Source organism: Gossypium hirsutum, chromosome A02 (genome assembly GCF_007990345.1).
Source record: "Gossypium hirsutum isolate 1008001.06 chromosome A02, Gossypium_hirsutum_v2.1, whole genome shotgun sequence".
NCBI classification, from domain to species: Eukaryota; Viridiplantae; Streptophyta; class Magnoliopsida; order Malvales; family Malvaceae; genus Gossypium; species Gossypium hirsutum.
Window position 1 is genome coordinate 107,720,318 of NC_053425.1, and position 22,402 is coordinate 107,742,719.

The 22,402-nt window shown below is 31.5% G+C and overlaps 4 protein-coding genes across 4 annotated transcripts; 3 read left to right on the forward strand and 1 right to left on the reverse strand.

Annotated features, from left to right (window-relative positions):
* Nucleotides 1–4,984: 4,984 nt before the first annotated feature.
* Nucleotides 4,985–9,339, forward strand: LOC107943506 (protein MID1-COMPLEMENTING ACTIVITY 1). Its single transcript, XM_016877254.2, has 9 exons — nucleotides 4,985–5,368; nucleotides 5,635–5,828; nucleotides 5,953–6,382; nucleotides 6,793–7,205; nucleotides 7,338–7,447; nucleotides 7,608–7,679; nucleotides 7,964–8,070; nucleotides 8,812–8,905; nucleotides 9,086–9,339. The coding sequence occupies exons 3-9, from the start codon at nucleotides 5,975–5,977 to the stop codon at nucleotides 9,136–9,138; spliced, it is 1,257 nt and encodes a 418-aa protein (XP_016732743.1). The 5' UTR covers nucleotides 4,985–5,368; nucleotides 5,635–5,828; nucleotides 5,953–5,974; the 3' UTR covers nucleotides 9,139–9,339.
* A 2,085-nt stretch (nucleotides 9,340–11,424) lies between these two features.
* On the forward strand, nucleotides 11,425–13,748 carry LOC107943505 (SKP1-like protein 1B). The gene is made up of 2 exons (XM_016877253.2): nucleotides 11,425–12,037; nucleotides 13,343–13,748. Exons 1-2 carry the CDS (start codon nucleotides 11,741–11,743, stop codon nucleotides 13,514–13,516), a joined length of 471 nt encoding a protein of 156 aa, XP_016732742.1. The 5' UTR covers nucleotides 11,425–11,740; the 3' UTR covers nucleotides 13,517–13,748.
* Nucleotides 13,749–14,662: 914 nt separating this feature from the next.
* LOC107943499 (pentatricopeptide repeat-containing protein At3g51320) lies at nucleotides 14,663–16,620 on the reverse strand. The gene has a single exon (XM_016877248.2). It carries the CDS (start codon nucleotides 16,380–16,382, stop codon nucleotides 14,757–14,759), a length of 1,626 nt encoding a protein of 541 aa, XP_016732737.1. The 5' UTR covers nucleotides 16,383–16,620; the 3' UTR covers nucleotides 14,663–14,756.
* Nucleotides 16,621–18,428: 1,808 nt separating this feature from the next.
* Nucleotides 18,429–19,171, forward strand: LOC107943500 (E3 ubiquitin-protein ligase At4g11680). The gene has a single exon (XM_016877249.2). It carries the CDS (start codon nucleotides 18,593–18,595, stop codon nucleotides 19,016–19,018), a length of 426 nt encoding a protein of 141 aa, XP_016732738.2. The 5' UTR covers nucleotides 18,429–18,592; the 3' UTR covers nucleotides 19,019–19,171.
* The last annotated feature ends 3,231 nt before the right edge of the window (nucleotides 19,172–22,402 follow it).

The following is a 22,402-nucleotide window of genomic DNA, read 5'->3' on the forward strand; positions in this document are numbered from 1 at the left end:
TGATCATTTTTAGTCCCTGTGCTTTTTGAATTTTGAAACTTTAATTCTAACTTAAACAATAGTTGTTTAATTTTTTAACTAAAATAACATGATTTTTTCTGTGAGTACTATGTGGAAATAACAATTTAATATGACAATACACATGTGACAATATGATTACAACATTAAATTTTGAAAATAATAGTATTTAACAGTTATCATTTAGCCAATATTGGAATTTTAAAATGTCACGAGTACATGGACTACAAATGACAAAAATAAAATACTAATACTATATGCGCAACTTACACATAATATAAAAACTAACAATAGAATTTAACTTTTTAAAATCCTAGATTCAAGTTTCATCGGAACTTTAACTACAATTAGAGGTAGTGTTAGGGAGAAATTATTTTATGAACCATCCTCACCACATCATTTATGGTTCATTTCCAGTTATTTAATGGCATGTTAGGTAATTTTTTCATGTAATTAATACATAATTTTGGTAATTTTTTACCTCGAACCCAAGCCTGAACTGTAAACCCCGAACTTGAACCTTGAATCCGAACTTGGGTTTAGAGTTCAAGGTAAATAAAGTTACTAAAATTATATATCAATGACATGAAGAATTTGTTGAAATGTCTTTAAATAATTAGAAACGGACCAATGATAATGTAGTGGGAAAGATTCATAAAATAACTTCTCCTAGAGATTAAGGAATGCGCCTTGACCCTTCCAAAAGTTAAAATTTCAGTATTAATCATTTAAAAAAATTAAAAAATTACATTTTACCCCACTCAAAATTTATAATTTTAATTATGCCCCCTAAGTTTATATTTATTCTAGTTTAAAATTTTTCATGCATCAGTTTTATCTAAATATATTTCAATTATTAATTTCATACTTTGTAATGTTAACTATGTTTGTAATTGATTGTGATTGCTTGGAAAATAGACAAATCATATTTATAATTTTTTTAACAATCTCATTATAGGTTCTGATTATATATTCTTATTCTTTTTTGTGAAAAGATAATCTAAAATAAAATCTAGATATTACAAAGTAGAACGAGGGAATAAAGAACCCCTAGCAATATCATCTTCTAAAGTTTCTTGAATCTCTAACGGTGAGTCTTCAAATAAGCATAGATCTTCCTTGTTTACAAATGCCATTTTAGCTAGAGTATCCGCTACCTGATTATCCTCTCTACGAATGTGACATATGAACCACCTTTCTTATTGGAATAAAATATGTTGAGTTCTCCTAACTAGAGAGATATTTGAGATATCTAAATTATGATCACAAATGATTTTAACTGTCTCTAGATTAATTGACAGAATAATTACTCTATTATGACCTCACTCCTCTTTATCTGTTTCTTTTTGATACAATCTTTAGAACTATCTACGACTCATCCCAACAACCTGACAATACATTGTCCTATAATTCAGCAAAAAAAGAAACAAAAAACAGTGCCATCATATTCATGTTTTTGTCAATTTATGGGCAGAAATTATAATTAAAAAAAAAACCTTTATGGTTTCTATTCTCCTTTTCCCCCTTTTGGTTTTTGTGCATACAAAAAATAATGACCTTAAATAGGCTATGATGTTTGGTTACTGTTAAAAAAATAAAATTTCAATTTCAATAATTATTTAAAATTTAATTTGTTGAATTTTAAATTCAAATAAACTATTTAAATATATAATTTAAATTGGTTTTGTATAAAAAAATCATTTTGCTTTACCTCGCGAGTTTTTAATTATGTTTAATTATGATTTAATTAATTTATTTTATTGAAACCTGATATTTAATTTATTATTTTATTTTGATGAAAATTTATTTTATGCTATTCTTAAAAAGCTCGTATTGATAGATTTTTAAGTAAAAACTCGTAACGATACATGGGTTATTTTTTTTAATTTTAAATATTCGGTTGATATATAATTTCATTAATTATTAATTATTAATTATATTTTTACGTGAAATTGATCGTGTAGCCAAATAATCAGGAAAAAAGTTTTTTTAAAGGATACTACAAGTAGATTTGCAGGTAAAAACACAAATACAAATAATAAAATATTATATATCACCATTCAATTATAATTATAATTAATTAAAAATAAAATACGCTAAATTAAAAATTGAAATATAGCGAGATCTTTGAATTTCACGAATATGCATACAAAAAACTAATTAGCTTTCTTCTTCTATTTTTGATACTAACCATCAGACTAACTTGGATTTAAGGTATGTTATTATAATCGTCGATGTACTGATCCACCATACTGATCGTTGAATCATTGCTTGAAGCGCACTTATCTAATTTTTTTTAAAAAAAAGCCTAATGAAGTAAGTAAAAACTTTCAAATAATTCAATGACTATTTCGTAACTTTTTAAAGTTGAGTAATCAAAACATAATTTTACTAATAATTTATAAAATTAAATGTAGTTTACCTTTTAAAATAATACCATTTATACGCAACATTCACCAAAAATTATACGCAAACTGAGATTAAATGCATAAAAAATTGTTATTTAAACACTTTTTTAAAAGAAAATCCATCCATTATGTTCGGTCTAGAGCTGCTCATGACCTAGACCAAACCGGATTCGAGTTGGATTCATGCAAGGTATTTAGATAAAAATTTCAAGCTTGGGCTCGGTTCGTCTTGAAGAATAGACTTACTTTTTTCTCCAAGCTCGACCTATTTTAAGAAAAGTAGGTCAGGCCCGTCAATATTTGATTTTTTAAAATTAGTTTTCTATCACATTAAAAATACATATTTATATTAAAAAAAACACTATCATAAATTTAGTTGGGTAAATTTCTTTTTTGAGTTTTGAACCGATATAATTATTATTTAACATAAATAATTAATATAATATTTTTATAACATAATATATTTGAGTCGGATTAAATTTTAATTTCCTTCCATAAAAAAAATAACCTTAAATTTTATTTAACTTCATTTTTCGGACCAATTTTCGATGGGTGACCCGAATTATTAGCAGGTTTAGTTAGACCCTAATTTCAAAACCATAATGAAATGTTGTTTAAAAATGGAGCTAACATGAAAGAAAAAAAAGCAAAACAAGGGAGAGGATAGCGACTAGCATAAGAGGGGAAAGGAAGACATGTGCAAATGGAGGGCATGTGAGGCACTGTCAGTGTCGTACCATTAATGGGTCCACATGGGATTTGGCAGTGACAAGAATGGTTGTTCATTCTAGAAATGCATGCCTCTTCCCCAAATTTTTTTTAGTTAAAGCTCTAATTACGCTATTATCCCTTTCGATATTTAAAAAAAAAGCCCTTTATTTTTATATTTTACATTAAAAAATAATAACATTTATTTAAAAAAAAAACCCAAAACAAACCACTAGGCTGCTACTAACGACTAACTAAATTTCGATAAACGTCCCTACCTAACGACCCAAATAAAGAAAAACCTTCCCATCTTTGATAACTTAGATAACTTTTAGGGTAGATGATAGATCGGGCCAAGTTCGAATTTGGTTAAGGTTAAAGTTTAAAAAGTTCAGTTAGTTAGTATTAAAATTTTTATATAAAAATAAAATTTAAAAATATAATATATTAAGTATGTTAAAATAAATGTTTTTTAAATTTATACTTAAATAATACTAATATAGGTATAAGTGTAATTTAACAATTAAATACATTTAAAATAATAATAAAATTAACAATAAAATAAGAGTTATATAATATTCAAATAATAACAACAAAATAATAGTAATATAATAATAAAATTATAGCAGAACAATAACAATTTTTTTTTGCAAATTTTCGACCCAGAGTAAAAAAAAGCTTACTCGAGGCCCAACTCGTTTAGAAAATAAGCATTATTTTTTTGTTTAAACTCATTTTTCAAACTTATATTTTTATCTAAATTCTTTCACTTTTTGTATAGAGTCCGAACAATTATTAGTTTTAAATATTTTTAAAAAAAATTAGAGATTTTAATATTTAAAATAACTAGAATTGAAACTAATTTTGGGTTGAACTAGGGGCGGCTGTTGTTAATTAAGGCAATAAAAGCAAATTAAGGGTATGGACTATGAGGGCATGTGTTTAGGTGAACCGAAAAAACAAGAGCGAGGAAGCGGTCCATGATTACCAGCTGGAGTTGGTGTCCTTTAATTATTTCACCTCGTGTTACAGTGTAAAGCCGTTATCTTTCCAAGTAGAATGTCTGAAAATTTGATTTAGTATAAATTCTATTAAAAAATCATACGATAATATCTATTTTTTCTTTATATAATATCTAAAATTATTTATGGTCTCTTATTAATTCATAAATAAAAAGATAATACGCTTCTGCGTATCGAAACTCATGTCTTCTTATATTAATAACAATGTTTATGCCAATCGAATCAAGACTCAATCTGCTTGATTTTATATAATTTTATACAAGACATGTTGGTTTAATTCAAGTATCATAAGTACTTAATACCATTATTGACAATAATATTATTTTATATACATATTGTATACACAAATAATAATATTCATCTAATATTTTTTCTTAAAAAAATTCATCCAATATAAAAACGGTAAAAGCCAATGAAGACCGCTGGACTGTGAGCCAGATTATATTTTATCTCGTATACTTAAAAAGTAGGTATATTAGTCACTGTATGTTAGATTAAAGAGAAAATTAATTCTTTTTTTTACAAATTTTATCCATTTCTATTGTTAAAATTAACTCTTGTAAGTCAATATGAAGTACGTCATATATCATTGTTTGATTATTCTATAAATTATGGTAATTTTTAATAGTACAAATAAATTCAAATTTTAATCGACGAATTTCGTCTATACATTTAAACCATATCCATTATTTACTGCCGACAATCACCACCAACTGTTAAATAAGTGAGAGTCAACCTTAAAAAAATCAATATTTACTGCGGACTTTACCGTCCGTGAAAATCGCTGGCATTTTCCGTAAATAAAGAAAAAGAACGAGGGACATTTTCGCACTTTAAAATTTTTTAACACCACCTGTCCTTCGTTGCAAAGTAACAAAACTCAAAGCTCGTGCTGTCATCGCCAATGGTGGAGACTCTCTCTGCACCACAAACAAACAACACCGAATACTGTAAAAAAAACCCACCATAAAAAAGATTGTAACAAAGAGAAATAAACTATCATTTTTCGAGCTTTGCTCACTAAAGAAGACGATGAAGAAGAAGAGTGGTGAAGTTCTTCGTTTTGCGCAAAGCAATGCCCCTTAAATTTCTGAATTCAATGCTCTCCTGTTGAAAAAACTTTCTCGAAGATTGTAAACAAAAAAGGTTAAAAAAAGAAAAGAAGAATCACTTTAAGCATAGAACTAAGAGAAAAAAATTTCTGAAGAGTAGGTGAGTGTCTCACTACCATTAGTGCATTTTCTTTTTGTTATTTGCTGTAAAAGAGCTCTCACTCAGAGATTCTCTCAAATAAATGTTATTTGCATTTTGGGATTTTCTTTTTCTTTTTCTTTTTTGGGTTTTGTCTCTTTTTTCTTGTTGAAGAAGCTTGATGGGTAATCTTCTAGTTGCAAACTGAGTTCTTATTTTATTTTTTGAGCTGTTTTAAGCTTTTAAAAAGTGGAGGATCTTGAGTGATTATTTAATTTTCTGTATAGATCCTGTGAAGAAGCTTTTGGTTCCTGCTTGAAACCCTTAGAATCTATTTCTTCTCAAGTTTCATCAACGTAGTCGTCACTTTCCATTAACAAATCGGCTCTGGGTTTTTGTCGGCAATGCAAGTGGTGAAACCAAAAGGAAACGTTAAAGCTCTTGTTAATGGTGAAACACTGAAGTTTTTAGCTTAAAGCAGGTGAAAAAACAATAGAAAAAATCTCCCTGATAAAACTTCTTTCATGGTTTTTTCTTTTTGGGGTCTTAAATTACTGTTCATTAAGCTCAATTTTGACTCTGTAATGATATAATATTTAATGCAGATTTTAAGTTTGAGAAGAAAAGATGGCATCGTGGGAACATTTCGGAGAAATTGCGAACGTAGCACAGCTCGCAGGCTTTGATGCGGTGCGGTTAATAGCCATGATAGTTAAAGCGGCAAGCACGGCTCGAATGCATAAGAAGAGTTGCCGGCAATTCGCTCAGCATCTTAAGTTGATCGGTAACTTGTTGGAGCAGCTCAAGATCTCGGAGCTTAAGAAGTACCCTGAGACGAGGGAGCCTTTGGAGCAGCTCGAGGATGCATTGAGGAGGTCTTACATTTTGGTGAATAGTTGTCAAGAGAGAAGCTATTTGTATGTTTTGGCCATGGGATGGAACATTGTTTATCAGTTTAGGAAGGCACAGAGCGAAATCGACCGGTATTTGAAGATCGTTCCTCTTATCACTCTCGTTGATAATGCTCGAGTCAGGGTATCGACTAATCTCGAAAATATGTTAAATAAGTTTATGCATATATATATACATAGCTTGATTAACTTCAATGAAGTGATACGAGTAGTCGGTATTTGCCATATTTATTTGAATGTTTAACCTGCAGACTTCGAGTCAGGGCATATATGTTAATAAGTTTATGCATATATATGCATTATATATGGCTTGATTAACTTCAATGAAGTGCTATGAGAAGTTGATATTTGCCATATTTATTTTGAATGTTTAACCTGCAGGAGAGACTCGAAGTTTAATGAGTCAGGGCATCGACTAATCTCGAAAATGTGTTAATAAGTTTATCCATATATATATACATGGCTTGAGTAACTTCAATGAAGTGCTATGAGTAGTTGGTATTTGGCATATTTATTTGAATGTTTATCATGCAGGAGAGACTTGAAGTTATCGAGAAAGATCAACATGAATACACATTAGATGAAGAGGATAGAAGGGTGCAAGATGTGATAATGAAACCCGAACCCTCGGAAAATGATACCATGATCTTGAAAAAAACTCTTTCTTGTTCATACCCAAACATACGTTTTAATGAAGCACTGCAAAAGGAAAATGAAAAGCTTCGATTGGAGCTACAACGTTCGCAAGCTAATTATGATGTGAAGCAGTGTGAAGTAATCCAGCATTTGCTTGATGTAACGGAAGTTGCAGCTTCTATTCCCGATAAGAGTTCATCCCCAAAAGTGTCTAAGAAAGTGGAGCGTAATTACTCAGATGTGGATAATGAAAAAGGTCATTCGTACAATGATAACTCTCCTAAGAAACCTGATTCTCGCTTGACTTCAAGGTTGTTTTTCCTTGTACAATGTAGTTGGCATTTATTTTGGTTTTCGTCCCTTAGAATATGCATTCATAGTTTATGCATTTCGTGTACTTGAAGCTGAGTGCAGTTTCTAAAGTTTTTGTCATATGTTTTCAGAAACACTTCTTCAGTTTCATCGGGACATGATCTACTCTCTGATAGAGGATCACATCGGTATGAAGAATGGAATGCTGATTTGCTTGGTTGTTTCTCAGAACCATCTCTGTGTAAGTCCTTTTTTATGTCATTGCTGCCCTGTTATGTGTTAAATGTTTTCTTTCTATTCTCGGAACGATCTTTTGTAAGATTTCTAGGACAGATATCTGTGGAACTGACCTTGCTGTTTTTCTGATCGTCTGGTCTACTAAGCCACCTTTCTCATTGCAGGTATAAAGACATTCTTTTATCCTTGTGGTACATTTTCAAAGATTGCTACCGTTGCGACAAACAGGCATATGTGTAAGTATTTCCGGATCATATTTTATTACTCGGTTGTGTCAGCATAGCTCGGTTGATAATCTGTCTTGTCCATAATTATTTTCATTTGTACACGAATTTGATCTATATTGCTTAGCGCCCGTGCATAATTTACTACGAGAATTCAGCTTTTCCTTAGGATTTTACCTTTCTCCCGTGTAGCTTGTTATTTGCAAACCTTATATTGATTGCAACACCTTTAAAATTCTATTTTTGGCTTTTGGTATTGCTTTGGTTTTCAAAACTTACACTGAAACTTCCTGCAGCTTCTGCTGAAGCATGCAACGAATTAATGGCGTATTCATTGATATTGTCGTGCTGTTGCTACACTTGCTGTGTTAGAAGGAAGCTTCGCAAGGCATTGAACATTACGGTATTCTCTCTGCCATTAAAAGAGTAATCTACTTGTTTAAAATATAAAACCTTGAATCGCAAGTTTTCTGCTATTTTTATATTCCATGGACGAATATGGTTCGGTTCTGTTACCTTGGCCCCATTACTTATCATACGATCTACCCGTGATTAAGCCATATGTCATCTTCTGTTAGTTGAAGTTATCAGAAGTATATGGCTAGCCGTATCCATAAATCAATATAATGACAAAAACATACTAACATCGGTAAAAGTATCAAGGAGGCCTTCTTTATACTAGGAGTCAAATTGCATTTTGCTCAATTTACTTAAAAGATGGACAAATTAGTCATTGTACGTTAGGTTAAAAAGCAAATGATTCTTTTTGTTAAAAATTTCATCTATTTCTACTGTTAAAAGTTGGTGTAGTTGACAAAATAATCAGACAATTACACGTGACACATCACTTGTACCTCATCATGTACAAGGACCAATTTTTAACGAGAGAAATGGATGAAAGTTTTAACAAGACTAGTTTGTTCTTTGATGTAACATATAGGGACTAGTTTGCCCATTTTTTTTAATAAAGAGCAAAATGCAATCTAGCTCCTAGTACAAGGGCTTCTATGGTACTTTTACTTGCTAACATCATGTGATCCTCGCCATTTATCTTTACTTCCTATTGTTCACACTCCACAATAAATCTCAATGTCACTCAAAATTCAGCACCCTTGAAATGTTTACACTATTCTTCCTTTGGCAGGGCGGGTTTGTCGATGATTTCCTCTCTCATTTGATGTGCTGTTGTTGTGCCCTCGTTCAAGAATGGCGAGAGGTAGAGATTCGTGGGATTTACGGTACGTCTCCTATATATCGTACTAAGAACCTAACAATCACGCGAAAATCACATTTTTCCCTTCTAAAAACTCTATCATCGCACTTTCCCCTCTTAAAACTCGATCACTCCACGATGCATGTGATTTTTGCGGTACGGCTTCTTCATGTCATAACCTTAAACCAATCATATGAATTTGCAGGTCCTGAGAAGACTAAAACAAGTCCTCCACCATCACAGTTCATGGAATCATGAGTGAAAAAAGTACTGAAGAGACATTTTCTTGGGAGGTTTGTATAAAAGCTGAACATAGAAGGTAACTCTAGTTGCCACTTATTAAATTGAACCTGTACTAAAAGATTGCTTTTCTCTTTGAACCTACATACACATATATATTGTATTTGTATGTAAATTAGTGAGATTATTAATGGAGATTGAACATATGTTGTTGTTGTATGAGAAACTGATTTTCATTTAGTATAGTGGTTTTTGGATAAAGTTTTGTGTTGTTTTTGTTTAGAGATGAAAGAACAAATTGATGAACTGAAAGTAGTGCAGTTGAACAAGAATCAAGCTTTTCTTTTTGTAATGGCAAAGTGATTCTGTTGAAATGAAGTCTTGTTTAAAATGTCCACTGAGCTCCTGATTGGATTTTTAAACACTCTCCACCTCTAGTAGAAAATAACATATATCCAATTCTAAATGCTAAATGGTACCTTCCTTGACAAGGCCTTCTCTGTTTTAATGGATATTGCTATCCATTAAAATTATGACACATTCCTCTGCACCACGTTTGTGCCTGCCGGATAAACTAATTAACTGAGGAATTGCTTTTCTTCCTCCATATCCACTTATCTCTTCATTTGTTTGCTGTAGAATGTTGCTTTAACAGATGGGAAATTTCAAGGTAATGATTGAAGTAGGTAGCTTCAACTATAGCTTATCTTTGACTGGGATAATCTAATTTTCAGAAGAAAGATCAATTTGCTGCTTTAGCCTCTACTGTTTCAACATTTGCACTTCTTTATAAACAACATAATGCAAAACCAAAAGGCATGAAAGAAAGTAGAAATACTTGAAACCCATCTGTACAAGAAGAATTTCATTTTTTTATATGAAGCAAATATTATTGCTGTATAATTTTTCCAGGTAAGAAGGAAAGAACTATTAAGGTTTAATGGGCATAGTTCTTATAACTCCTAAAGTTCTTAATTTCAGTTGAAAAGTTGGATCAAATTTTGAGAGGACAATATATTATTAATCGAAAAGAAATATGGTCAGTTGAAAAGAAATTTGTTAATTGAGGTGGTACCCGATTCAGTTGAGTTAGATCGGACTCATATTTGTAAATGGTTAGAGAGATTTCTATTTCTTTTTCATCATCGTTACAAGTAGTATGCTCGTGTGTGTATATAGGGAGATTAGACTCTAATTTTTTAATATATAAATAGGAAAGAGGTTACAATGAGATAAAGATGAAAGGTTGATTATAATGACTATTCATTTAATAGTATTTATAACAAAAATGACCTAATATAAACTATTATAAACTTAAAAAGTGGGTCAGGTTGAGTTGGGCTCGAGTTTTGAGTGTTAAGCCCAAGCCCATTTCATATTTTAAATATGTCTAATTTTTTTTACCTAAACCCATTTTTCAAGTATAATATTTTTGTCCAAAACTTTTCAAATTTTGGACGGGCTTTCAGGAGTGGGTGAGTAGCTCGACCCGTGAATAGGTTTACTCGTGTTATTAGTTTAGTCATGAGCTTAATATAAATATAAATAGGAGGATAATGCGTTTTAGTGCACTTAAACTTACGTCCTTCTGACACCAATCATGTTAAGACTCAATCGACAATAATCACCTTTAATTTGTGTACAAAATATAATTCATTTTTAATTTAAATGAACTGAGTTCTAAACTTCAAAATATTTTAATTGAATGCTAAAAAATCAGTAATTAGATACTTTCATAAATTTAGTCATCAAAATCTAGTTTAAATTTGAAGTGAAGTATATTTAAAAGACGTAAGTTATATGAATAATTTAAATTTAACGTGCTTAAATAAATTTTTTTAAAACTTTGGATGTACCCATTTTTCAAGTTTTTTTTTTCATGATTTAGCATTTGAACTATATATGGCTTCTTATTTTGATAACTTTTTTTGTCTTACTTTAGTACATGAAGTATCAATTTCATCTCATTTTACTCCAAAAATTATTGACTTTTGATGAGAATGTACCAAAGGGGGTTAAACTAAGAGGAGAATGATTGTTCAATTACTTAAGCGATGTAGTAAAAAAATATTTATGTACCAAATGAGAAAAAAAATATAGTTCAAGGGCCAAATTGCAATTTAATCTTTATTTTTTCTAATTTTTAAATAAGTCAAATCCAAATTACCTATACAATAAATATACACATATTTACAAATTGATTTCTCTATTTTAAATATATTCTATCAGAATCAAACTCGCATTTAATACTAAATTGACAATACTGATATAAATTAAGAACTCAATGAAAATGATTCGAAGTTTGGAGAACACCAATCTAGAATAGGAGAAAAACTTTTGGGATGCTTAATGAAATTAACCCAAATTAAAACTTGAAAATACCTTTTCTATTGTGTTACACGTGTCTACAATGTAATGGTCCGATGAGAATCCAAAACAACAACTTTACGCCACGTCTCCAATCACAACCGTTCCATAAAAAAAACCGAACCCAATCCCAATGCCACCCCTCACTGATCCTCTATAAAAATCCCTAATTTATTGTCAATAAGAAAAAAAAAAACCCCTTGATTATTTAATTCCCGTTTTCCAATCTTTTTTGAGAAATCGGTAGCGAAAAATGTCGTCGTCGGGGAGGAAGATCACCCTTAAGAGCTCAGACGGCGAATCATTCGAGGTTGATGAAGCGGTGGCGTTGGAGTCGCAGACGATTAAGCATATGATCGAGGACGATTGCGCTGATAACGGGATACCGTTGCCTAATGTTACGAGCAAGATCTTAGCGAAGGTGATCGAGTACTGCAAGAAACACGTCGAGGCTCCTAAGACAGACGATCGATCCGCCGATGACGAGCTCAAGAGTTGGGACGCTGACTTTGTCAAGGTCGATCAAGCTACTCTCTTTGATCTCATTCTGGTCAGTATCTCTTATTCTCCTTTTCCCTTTGTTTTTGTTGTTTCAATTATATGCTTATGTTTTCTTCTTGGTTAGTCTAGGGTTTTGAATTTGGGGGTAGGGGAAATTTGAAAATTTCGGGTTGGTTTTGGGTATATAATGCATAATTTCGTTTCAATGTGTTCAATTTTTGGGGATTTGTTGGTTTTTTTTATTTCGTTGATGGTTAAGAATGTAGCATCGTTTATCAAGTCGTAGATATGTCGTAAATTTGAAGAAACAAGCCATTGCATAAGTAAAGTAAAGCTTGTGGCCCTGGTATAATTATCATGTTCCTTTTTTTTTTTTGGCTTTGTTCTCTCTTGGTTTATAGGTCTTGTTTCACTTGACAAGCAAAAGCCTAGTTTTTTATTTTCATTAAGATGAAAAAGATTGATTCTTTGATGATGCCTTGCTTAACAAATAGCAATAAGCAAGAAGCCCCTGCATGAAGATTGATGTTTTCAATGCAACTGTGTTTGAGATTATGCATATGTTTGCAATTACCAACGAGAGAATTGCTATGTAGGTGATGCCTGCTTGTTGCATTGCAGAACTAATGAATAATTGTTGCTCATGTGGGTGTAATCAAGCTGAGCTGGGTCCTAATACAGTCTAGCTCGAGCTCGGTTCAATATATAATCAAGCTATTTGAGCTCGTCATATATCAATTTTTGTACCCAAGCTCATACTCGAGCTCGATTAAGCTTGTATGTATTGAAGCTTGAGCTCGGCTCAATAACTAAATTGAGGGTTAATAATATATATTAAGTGCAACAACTAAAATTTGGTAATATAAAAATATTTAAAATGAAAAGCTTGATGAGACTTTTGAGTTGTTCGAGCTGAGTGTTACTGAGCTCGAATTTGGTTCGATTGATTGCTCGAGCTCCTCGGCCTGATAATTACCTAATTGAGTTAGAATTTTGTTTGCGACCAACTCAAGTAGCTTGGGAGCACCATTGTTTCATATGCATTCCTACTTGAGCTTGAGGCTGAGCTTGAGCCTGAGTTTGATTAAGCTTATATGTATTCATGCTTGAGCTTGATAAGGCTTGGAGCTGTTTGAGCCAATTATTACCAAGTTTGAATTTGGTTCTATTGAGAGCTCGAGCTCCTTGGCTCGATAATTACTTAATATTGTTTGAGTTTTTTTCAAGTTGAACTCGAGTAGCTTGCAAGCACCAATGTTAAATTACATGCCTACTTGTGTCTAAATTTCACTAGCCATTTTGTTGAAAAAACCCTTGAAAATTACACGTGAGCTTTATAACATACTATTTGCAGGCAGCGAACTATTTGAACATCAAGGGCTTGCTGGATCTCACTTGCCAAACTGTTGCTGACATGATCAAGGGAAAGACCCCAGAAGAGATCAGGAAGACTTTCAATATCAAGAATGACTTCACCCCGGAAGAGGAAGAAGAGGTTCGTCGGGAGAACCAGTGGGCATTCGAATGAAGGGTCAATTTCGAGTGCCGGTTCAATTGTATCAAACTCATCTATATATAAAAATGTAGTTTGTTGCTCTGACTTTTCATTTGTACTCTTGGATATTCTGTGAGCTCTTTTGAAACTCTTCAAAGTGTCTTCTTCTATGTTCTTTGCCTGTCTTCACTAAAAACCAGTCTGTTGTATCCAAGTAATGTCCTTTAATCGTGGTCTGTGATATGAATGAGAATGGTTGTCTAAATTATGCTTGCCATTTACTATCCATCTATTGTTGTATGCCCCTAGTTTTAATTAACCGATCAATAGGCTAAGTTGATGAAATTGATTTTACTTCTTCTCGTTGTCATCTTAGCATGGGAAATAAAACATGAATGGAAGTGTCTCAAGTCTGTCAAGGCTACCCATTTTGGTTGGTTATGAAAATTCATAATTGATATTTGACTGCCTTTAGATTATTTTAATCTCTTAAGACCATTTAATCGAGTTCACATAACTTTTATTTTAACAGGGATTTCATGTTAGTTAAAATATCTCAAAGGTTTTTCTATTTTTCTCAAATTTGAAATTTATTCTACTTATATTTTTATTTTCAAGAATTTATTACAACATTTTTAAAGTGCCATGGTAGCAAATAACTAAAAGAATAAATTAAAATGAATTTTAACTTTATTTTTGTTTGAAATTTAAAAAGTAAAGTAATTTAATTCTTAAAAATATAAGTTTAAAAACTAAATTACAATGTAATTATCATGAGGTACCTTTTGTAGACTTGTAAAGAGAAGCTTTTGAACTTGGTAAAATGAAAAAATAAAAAATTTGAAGGGTGGAAAAGGTAAGTTTTCTTTCCATAATGTGCTTGATAGGAGAGAAAAAAAATAGATATAATGAATAATATTCTTTTCGTCCATTATTTTGGTAATGGTGAAAAATGAATGGATAATTTTGAACTAATATACATCTCTCTCATTTTTTTTCTTTTCTTTGGAAGGACGGATTTGTATTCATTAGGATGTAAAATGATCTTCCTTTTTTCTTTCCTTACTTTTTTCTCCTCAAAATTCATTTTCTTTCCACTTTTTTTTTTTCTTTCTTCTCATTCCTTCACTTTTCCACCTAATCAAGAGATTGATTGTATTTGTATCGATGAAAAATCAATTATTTCAAGTAAATCCAATTGTGAAGAAAAAAAAGTTTACACAAAATCCCCCGTCAAAAACATTGATTCATATTCTCAACCAATAGTGTAAAACTAGCTTTCAGCAAGCTTAACATCCCTTTGATCCATACCCTCCCTCCATTGTTCACTCACTTTTAAATTATGAACAATGTTCTTTAAATCTAAAAGATTACACCCTGCAACTCTTTCAATCCCTTTTTCCTTCATTATCTGTTTCACTTTAGTAACATCCTCCCATTGACCTGCCACAGCATACACATTCAACAATAACTGATAATATGTGAAGTTTTTAGGCTCTTTTGCAATCAATGATGTTGCTATTCTTTCCCCAACAGTTACGCCCTCGCTAAACCGACATGAGCTGAGCAAGTTAGCCCAAAGAACCGAATCAGATGATATGTCCTTGGCACTATCCGGCATTTGCCTTAGGATGTCTTCTGCCTCTTGGAAAAGTTGAACGCCAACGTAAAGATTTGCCATGCACCAATGATGAGCAAAGTTCGGTTTTATACCGAATTTGTTGATCATTTGGTGGAAATAGTTTCTGCCATCTGGTACCGATCCTGCACGAGCACAAGCACATAGAATGCCGACAAAAGTGATTTCGTCAGGAGAAATGATCGTTTCTTCCACCATATCGGTGAACAATTTTAGTCCATCTTTGGGATTTCCATGAATGCAATGCCCTAAAATCATTGCATTCCAACAAACTCGGTTCCTATTTCTGATCTTGTCGAACATCCTACGAGCTAATCCTACTTTCTGGCAGTTACAATACAAATTAACCAAAGCTGTATCTATTATTATATTAGACTTCATGCTGTTCTTGATTAAAAATCCATGAACTGATCTTCCTTCCTTTAATCTAGCTGACTTAGAACAAGCACTAAGTACACTAGCCACAGTCTTCTCGTTCCCCATTAATCCCGTTTTCACCATCTCCCTAAACAACTTCAACGCACAACCCGGATTCCCAGATTTTAAATACCCTTTAATCATAATATTCCAAGAAATCACATTCTTCTTAGGCATTTTATCGAACAGTTGGTGAGCCAAACCCAAATTCCAAACTTTAACACACACATTAATAAAAGAGTTCCATGAGGCAATATCTCTTTGAGACATTTCAACTAACACATTGATGGCAAACTCAAAAACCCCACAACAACCATACATATGAATCAAAGAGTTCTGTATTGGCAATCTATTGACTACCCCAAATTTAATTGTTTGGCCGTGACACTTCCTTGCAGATTTAGAGCAACCCAATTTCGAACAAGAGCTTAAAAGTGGCACAAAAGTATAGCTATTAGGAACAAAGCACCCATTAGCTCGCATTTTAAAGTAAAAAACCAGAGCTTGATGGTGTAAAGAACTAAAACAGTAAGCTCTGATAACTGAATTAACACGGAAAGTACCGGGATTTTCAATGCATCGTAGAATCGAAACGGTGTAATCAATGTTGCTGAACTTGGAAGAATGGATCAAAACCCTGTCGACCCAAAATGGGTTTTGGAAGAGACCCGAAGTAATCAATCGAGCTTGGATTTGAAACAGTTCCTTTATATCACGACACGAATCGAGGATCGAAGTGAGCGCTTTGGACTCAGTTGAATAAAACGGCGAGTGAAATCGGTTGGGTTTAATGAAGATGGTGGATCGAAAACGAAGGAGTTCACGAATGGACATCGTTGCCATTCATTTGGGACTTTGTTTTGATACCTTCTTCTCCAACTCAATTTGATTACCGCCATTGAAGCATGTTATTGAAGGCTTGAAAAAGGAGAAAAGCCTCCTGGCTTTCTAGTTTGTAGCGCGGAATGGAGTGGGGGACATGTTGTTCAGAAATGGTTGCTTTGATCCTTTCGGTTTTAGCAAATTAGGGATCATTTAGCTGAAAAGCCCGAAATTGGGAGATTGATTTTCCAAAAGTCAGCAAGCAGGGAAAGTGAAAAGGTATGTAATATAAGACCCATAAGCCCAAGAACAACCACTGAAAAATACACCATTGTTCAAGGCCCAGAAAACAAAACGACAGGCCGAACCTGCTCCATTAAAACCAGAAAGTAAATTCGTCTAAATTTTAGATTCTCGTTTTTTTAGGGTTCGGTTATTTCGAATTTTGTAATATTTTGAGTTCGGGTTTTTTTTATTAGATTATTCGAGTTTGCAAGTTACTTTAATCATTTTAGATTTGGGTTATTTCGAGTTTAGATAATTTTGATTTAAATTATTTATAAATTTAGATTTTTTAATTTAGGAGTCTGTCTTAGGGATAATGCATTGAGTTATTAAGAGTTTAACTGATAATACGTCAAAGACTTCTTTCAAAAGAGTCAATGTGTCTTTTATTATTGAGAGAAACACAAGATAAATTTCGAAGTATTATCCACCAACAAAGTTGGTTGAACCCCTTAACAGCAGAAGGTATTGTCTGTTTCCCTACTTAATTAACGAGAACTAGCATATGGTTAACAACCCACTCTTTGAACATACGTACTTTCAGAAAAGAGTAAATATACCAGGTTTCTTCAACATTAGGTAACCATCAGCAAAGATTCGTACCGTCAATGGTCAATTACTTTCCCATCATTTAATTGCTTTCCTTCGAAGCATGCATGCCCCCAATCCACTTTACAACGATGTAAATTGGGGATATTTTTCTCATTACCTAATCCATAGCCTTCCATTAACACTAGTTCGAATACTAGTCATGATATTATCGAGAGGGACAATTACTTATCTTGAAAAAATTAATTTTTATGAGTCTTATATATATTACATAAAAAAGTTAATTGTAGTAAAAGTTCTCAAATTATACTCCAAATCTAAATTGATTTATAAATTTTAAAATTTTTTAATTGAATCCTTTGAAGTTTTGATATTGTATCTTTCAAGTCTTTCCATCGGCTTAGGCATTAGCTTGAAAATTAAATGCCAATTCAATATGATGTTCAACATATTTAAAATACACGGATCGTATCGTAAATATATGTATATCATTGTTAAAATAACTTGAATACGATCTATTAAGAATTAAAAAATATATATATATATAATTTTTGTAAATTTTAAAGTTACTTTCTACTATTTTTCCTTAAAACTCATATTCAAATTATCTATGCGTTAGGTACACGTTTTAAACATGCTTCACGACTGATTCAAGCTGATATTTTAACACCTAAATTGAATGGCTAAGCTAATGTAAAGACCTCATTGATTCAATATTGATATTTTGATAATTGTACGTTTTCAATTTTAAAGAGTAGTAAAACCTGAAAATTGTTTTGGTAGGACTATAATTGAATTATGAATTTTAGGTGGAGGTCAAAGTATAATTTTATTCTTTTTTAATTTAAAATTTTACAAACTTTTAAGGGAATTAAAAGAAAATTTTACTATTTTTTGTGAAGCATAAAATTTAAAAATTGGGCAAAAATTTCTTAACATTTTTTTAAGTTAACCCTATCCATGTCTAAATAGAGTTGTTGTAACATATACGTTTTTTTTAGATAATACATTAAATTATCTATCCCTAACCTATAAATAAGAGTATAATGCACTTCAACACACTCAAATTCATGTCCTTCTATATTGACAATAATACTTATATTAATCGAGTAAAGACTCAACCGTATAACATGTATGAATTTTATTGTAATAGCAAGTAAAAATAAAATAAAATAAACAATAAAGAATAAAAGGTCATATGTAACACTCTTGGTTTAGGTGCAACCGCTTGGGGTTAAACCCTCAAAATCGGTTCATCCCAAATCTAACAACCCTTTCAAACCAAGCAAACAAAACAACCGATGATGATCAACCTAAGAGGAAGGCAACTCATAAACATGGTATACGGATAACCTGAACCCCCCCCCCCCATTGCTGCCAAAAAATACAAAACCAAAATGAGTCTCAACAAGCTGGTAGCCTTCATTTACACCATTGTTGGTGTAAGAAGATCAGTAAGTGATGAAGGGAAAAGAACAAAAGAAGCAACACCACCACCACCCACGGCGGCTGGCTATGTGGTGGTGATGGAGGGAACAGCAATGGGCAGCAGCAGCAGCAGCTACTTGCAGGGATCAACAGAAGGAGAAACATGTTGTGTATGTTTATCAAGCATGGAAGAAGGGGAAGAAACAAGGGTGTTGCCATGTTTCCATGAATTTCATAGGGTTTGTGTGGATAAGTGGGTGAATACATGTCAGAAGAATTGTCCAATATGCAGGTTTTCAATGGGGGAAGAAGATAGGTTTATGTTTCATAGAAGGGAAGCTTTCACTGAAGAGATGATGATATGGTTTTCATCTTTTCATATAGCCGGATTCTAGCCGGAAATTGCCAGGAATTAAACCCGGCTCTTCTGAAAGCCAAATATGCACCAGACGAAAATGAAATTACTGTTAAAATTTGATGTTGAAATGTTTTTATTGTTTTGTATAAAATTTCGTTTCAATGCATATTTGCTCAACCTCTTTTTTTTATTCTTTCATCTTTCCCAATAATATCGTTATTACAGTTCGAATTTACCTTTTTTTTCTTACTGGGAGTATAAATTTTTTTTAAAAAAAATTATAAAATGATCGGTATAAAGAGTAGAATATTATTGAATAGGAAGTAAGGAAAAGGTTAGTATATGGAAAGAGGAATAAGAGAAAATTGAGGAAAGTAGTAGGAAATGAGTGGATAAATAAAGCTCTAAAGAAGTGAAATGAAGTTCTTTTTTGGGGGCTATAAAAGATTGTTGACTGTAATTACAATTAGTGGTTGGAGGTAGGTCTAGTTTCAGGTGGTTTTGGGGCCCTAAAGAGAGAAAAAGATGAGTCATAAATAATCATTTTTTAAGTGTGTTTTGATTAGATTTTATTATGGCCGGATTATCTGTTTAGGTCTGAATGTTTGTTTGAAAAGAGTTTGGGTAAAAATATAGGTTTAAAATATGGGTTTGGACAAAAAATAAGACCCATTTTCTAAATGAGTCATGCCTTGGGTTGGATTTTTTGCCTAAGCTTGACTCGACGCGAATAAGTTGTTTTGCCATCATTTTGTTATTATATTGCTACTATTTTGTTGTTATTGGTTAGGATATTGCATAAATCTTGTTTTATTGTTAATTTTGTTACTATTTTAGAGATATTTGATTGCTAAGTTGTAACTATCTTAATGTTATTTAAATATAAATACTTTTTTTAATGTATTTTCAATTTGTTGAGAAACATTTATTTTAATATTTTTAGTGTATTTGATATATTATATATTTTTTATATGAAAAATCTAAAAAAAAATTAATACGAACAGGCCAGATTGAGTTTGAGTTTAGCATTTTTAATCTCAATCAGACTTGGACAAAATTTTAGACTTATCTTTTGAGCCTAGTTGGACCTAAAAAGTGGATCTAAAATTTTGCATAGAGAACCGATCCATGATTAGATTTAGTTATGATGTTTAAGTCAATTGGTGCTGAGCTCTCTTTGAGTGAGGGTGAGCTGATCGATCTTGATAATTTATACCAAGATTGTAGCATGCTTAATAAAGCCGATCTTTCATCAAAGGTGAAGGCAAAAAATAATTTGGTAAATTATACTGGTACTCACTCAATTATTATTATTTTTTTGACACTTGTGTATTAAAAGTTATAAAATAATCACTTAACTATTTGAAGTTTTTTTTTAGTTACTAGTCATTAAATTACTAACTAAAAGATAACTTGATAGTTTTTAAAATTAACATAATTACAAATTTAATCCTCAGTATTTTCATATTTTGTCAATTTAGTCTCTATTTCAAAAAAATTAACCCTCAATAGTTATACATTGTGTAATTTGGTCTTTTTCTTTTCAATTTTACTTTTTTATGACATTAAGGGTTAATTTAAAGAATGAGAAAAGATAAAAATTAATTATCTTGGATTTCTTAGTGTTTCTATTTTTGGTATATTTTCGACCAAATTTAGTTGATAGATTTTTTTTAGCTTTTTAGGTAAAAGAGTCACAAAGAAAAGCAAAATTGAAAAAAGAGAGACCAAATTACACAATATTTAAACATTAAGGGTTATTTTTTTGAATTAAAATTAAATTGACACAATGTATAAATATTGATTAAAATTGTTATTATGCCAATTTTAAAAGCTATCACGTCATCTTTCTATCAGTTATTTAATGGCTGGTTACAAAAGAAAAAACCAAATAATTAAGCGACCATACGTAACTTTTCATAGTTAGATAAAAAAAAAAGTTTACCAATTGTTGAGTATAAATTTAATTTGCCCTTTAATTTTAGAGGGCCAAAAATGAATTATAAACCCTTAAAGGGCCAAAAGAGAATTATATCATTTTATTAATTTATAAATATTTTAACCATTTTAGTGGACACCAATGCCATTGCTTACCTCTTTCTCTAGGCTCCTACCTTTCATCCAATGTCTTGTACAAGACAATTACATGTTTAGAAATAGTAATAAACTTATAATGTACGTTACTTTTGGTCAACTCTTCTCCCCCCAAGTGGAAATTGATGAAATATATATATGTATATGACAATTAATTCTCCAATTTTTGGACTAACCTAATTAAAAATACATTGGAGACATACACAACACAGCATAACCCATCTTCACATAAACCTAGTTGCTACTTCCTAGGCCACCTAAAGTGAATCAATTTTGTAATAACTTTAGCATGCAATGGAAGGGAAAGCTCCCCAATTACCAATGCCTTCCCCCCTATTTTTGGACTTAAAAAAGGGGGAAATGTATAGGTCTACATTGAGTCAATGACAATCCCAAAAATAGCCATATTCCAACACCCTTACAGGTTAGGTTTTATGTAGCATATATATATATATTGCCAAATACATACATATTTATAGAGTTTAGAGATGGAAAAAATAATGTTTGGGACAATTTAGGAAGTATTGGTCAAAATTTCTCTTGTGCCAATTTTTACAATAGTAAATTTATAATCTTACTATTTTAATAGTCTATATGTTTATAATTTTTAAAGGATTAAATTAAATTTTTATTATTTTAAAGGGACTAAAATATAATTTTACTTTTACTAATTTAAAATTTTAAAAGACCTAAATAAAAAATTTTCTATTTTAAAAAAGACCGGAGCCGTGCACAAACCCTTCCTTTTTTTTATTAACTCTAATAAACCTAATAATTAATTATGACTTATAAATAAAAATCTAGAGGCTCATCTAAATGATATGAAATACTTTTTATTTCTAACAATTGTAGCCAGGGATGAAGTCATAAATTTATTCTAGGGGGTCAAAACCGAAAATTTATTTGAGAGGATAAAAATATAGTTTTACTATTGAAATAACTTAAAATTTTAGAGATATAAAAGGACTAGAATGATATTTTGTCATTCATGGAGGGGACTCTTGCCCCCCCCCCCCACCTATTGATGTCGACCTCGCTGCTAATAACCAACATGATCTAATTTGATTAAATATGTATTTATTAACTGTTTGATAAATAATAAGATTCAAGCCTCATTTGTTGAATGATTTATAAATACTACTTTTTTAACTCTCTATAAAATCCATGAAATGTTCTAACCCTAAATCGATATAACCTTTCTCACTCTAACTATTTTCTAATCTCAAAAGAAAAGTAGAAAGACAAAAATTCAATGTTTTGTATGATAAATGTACACAAAACATTTGATTCCAAGGACCATATCTTGCCACAAGAAACCCAAGATTTG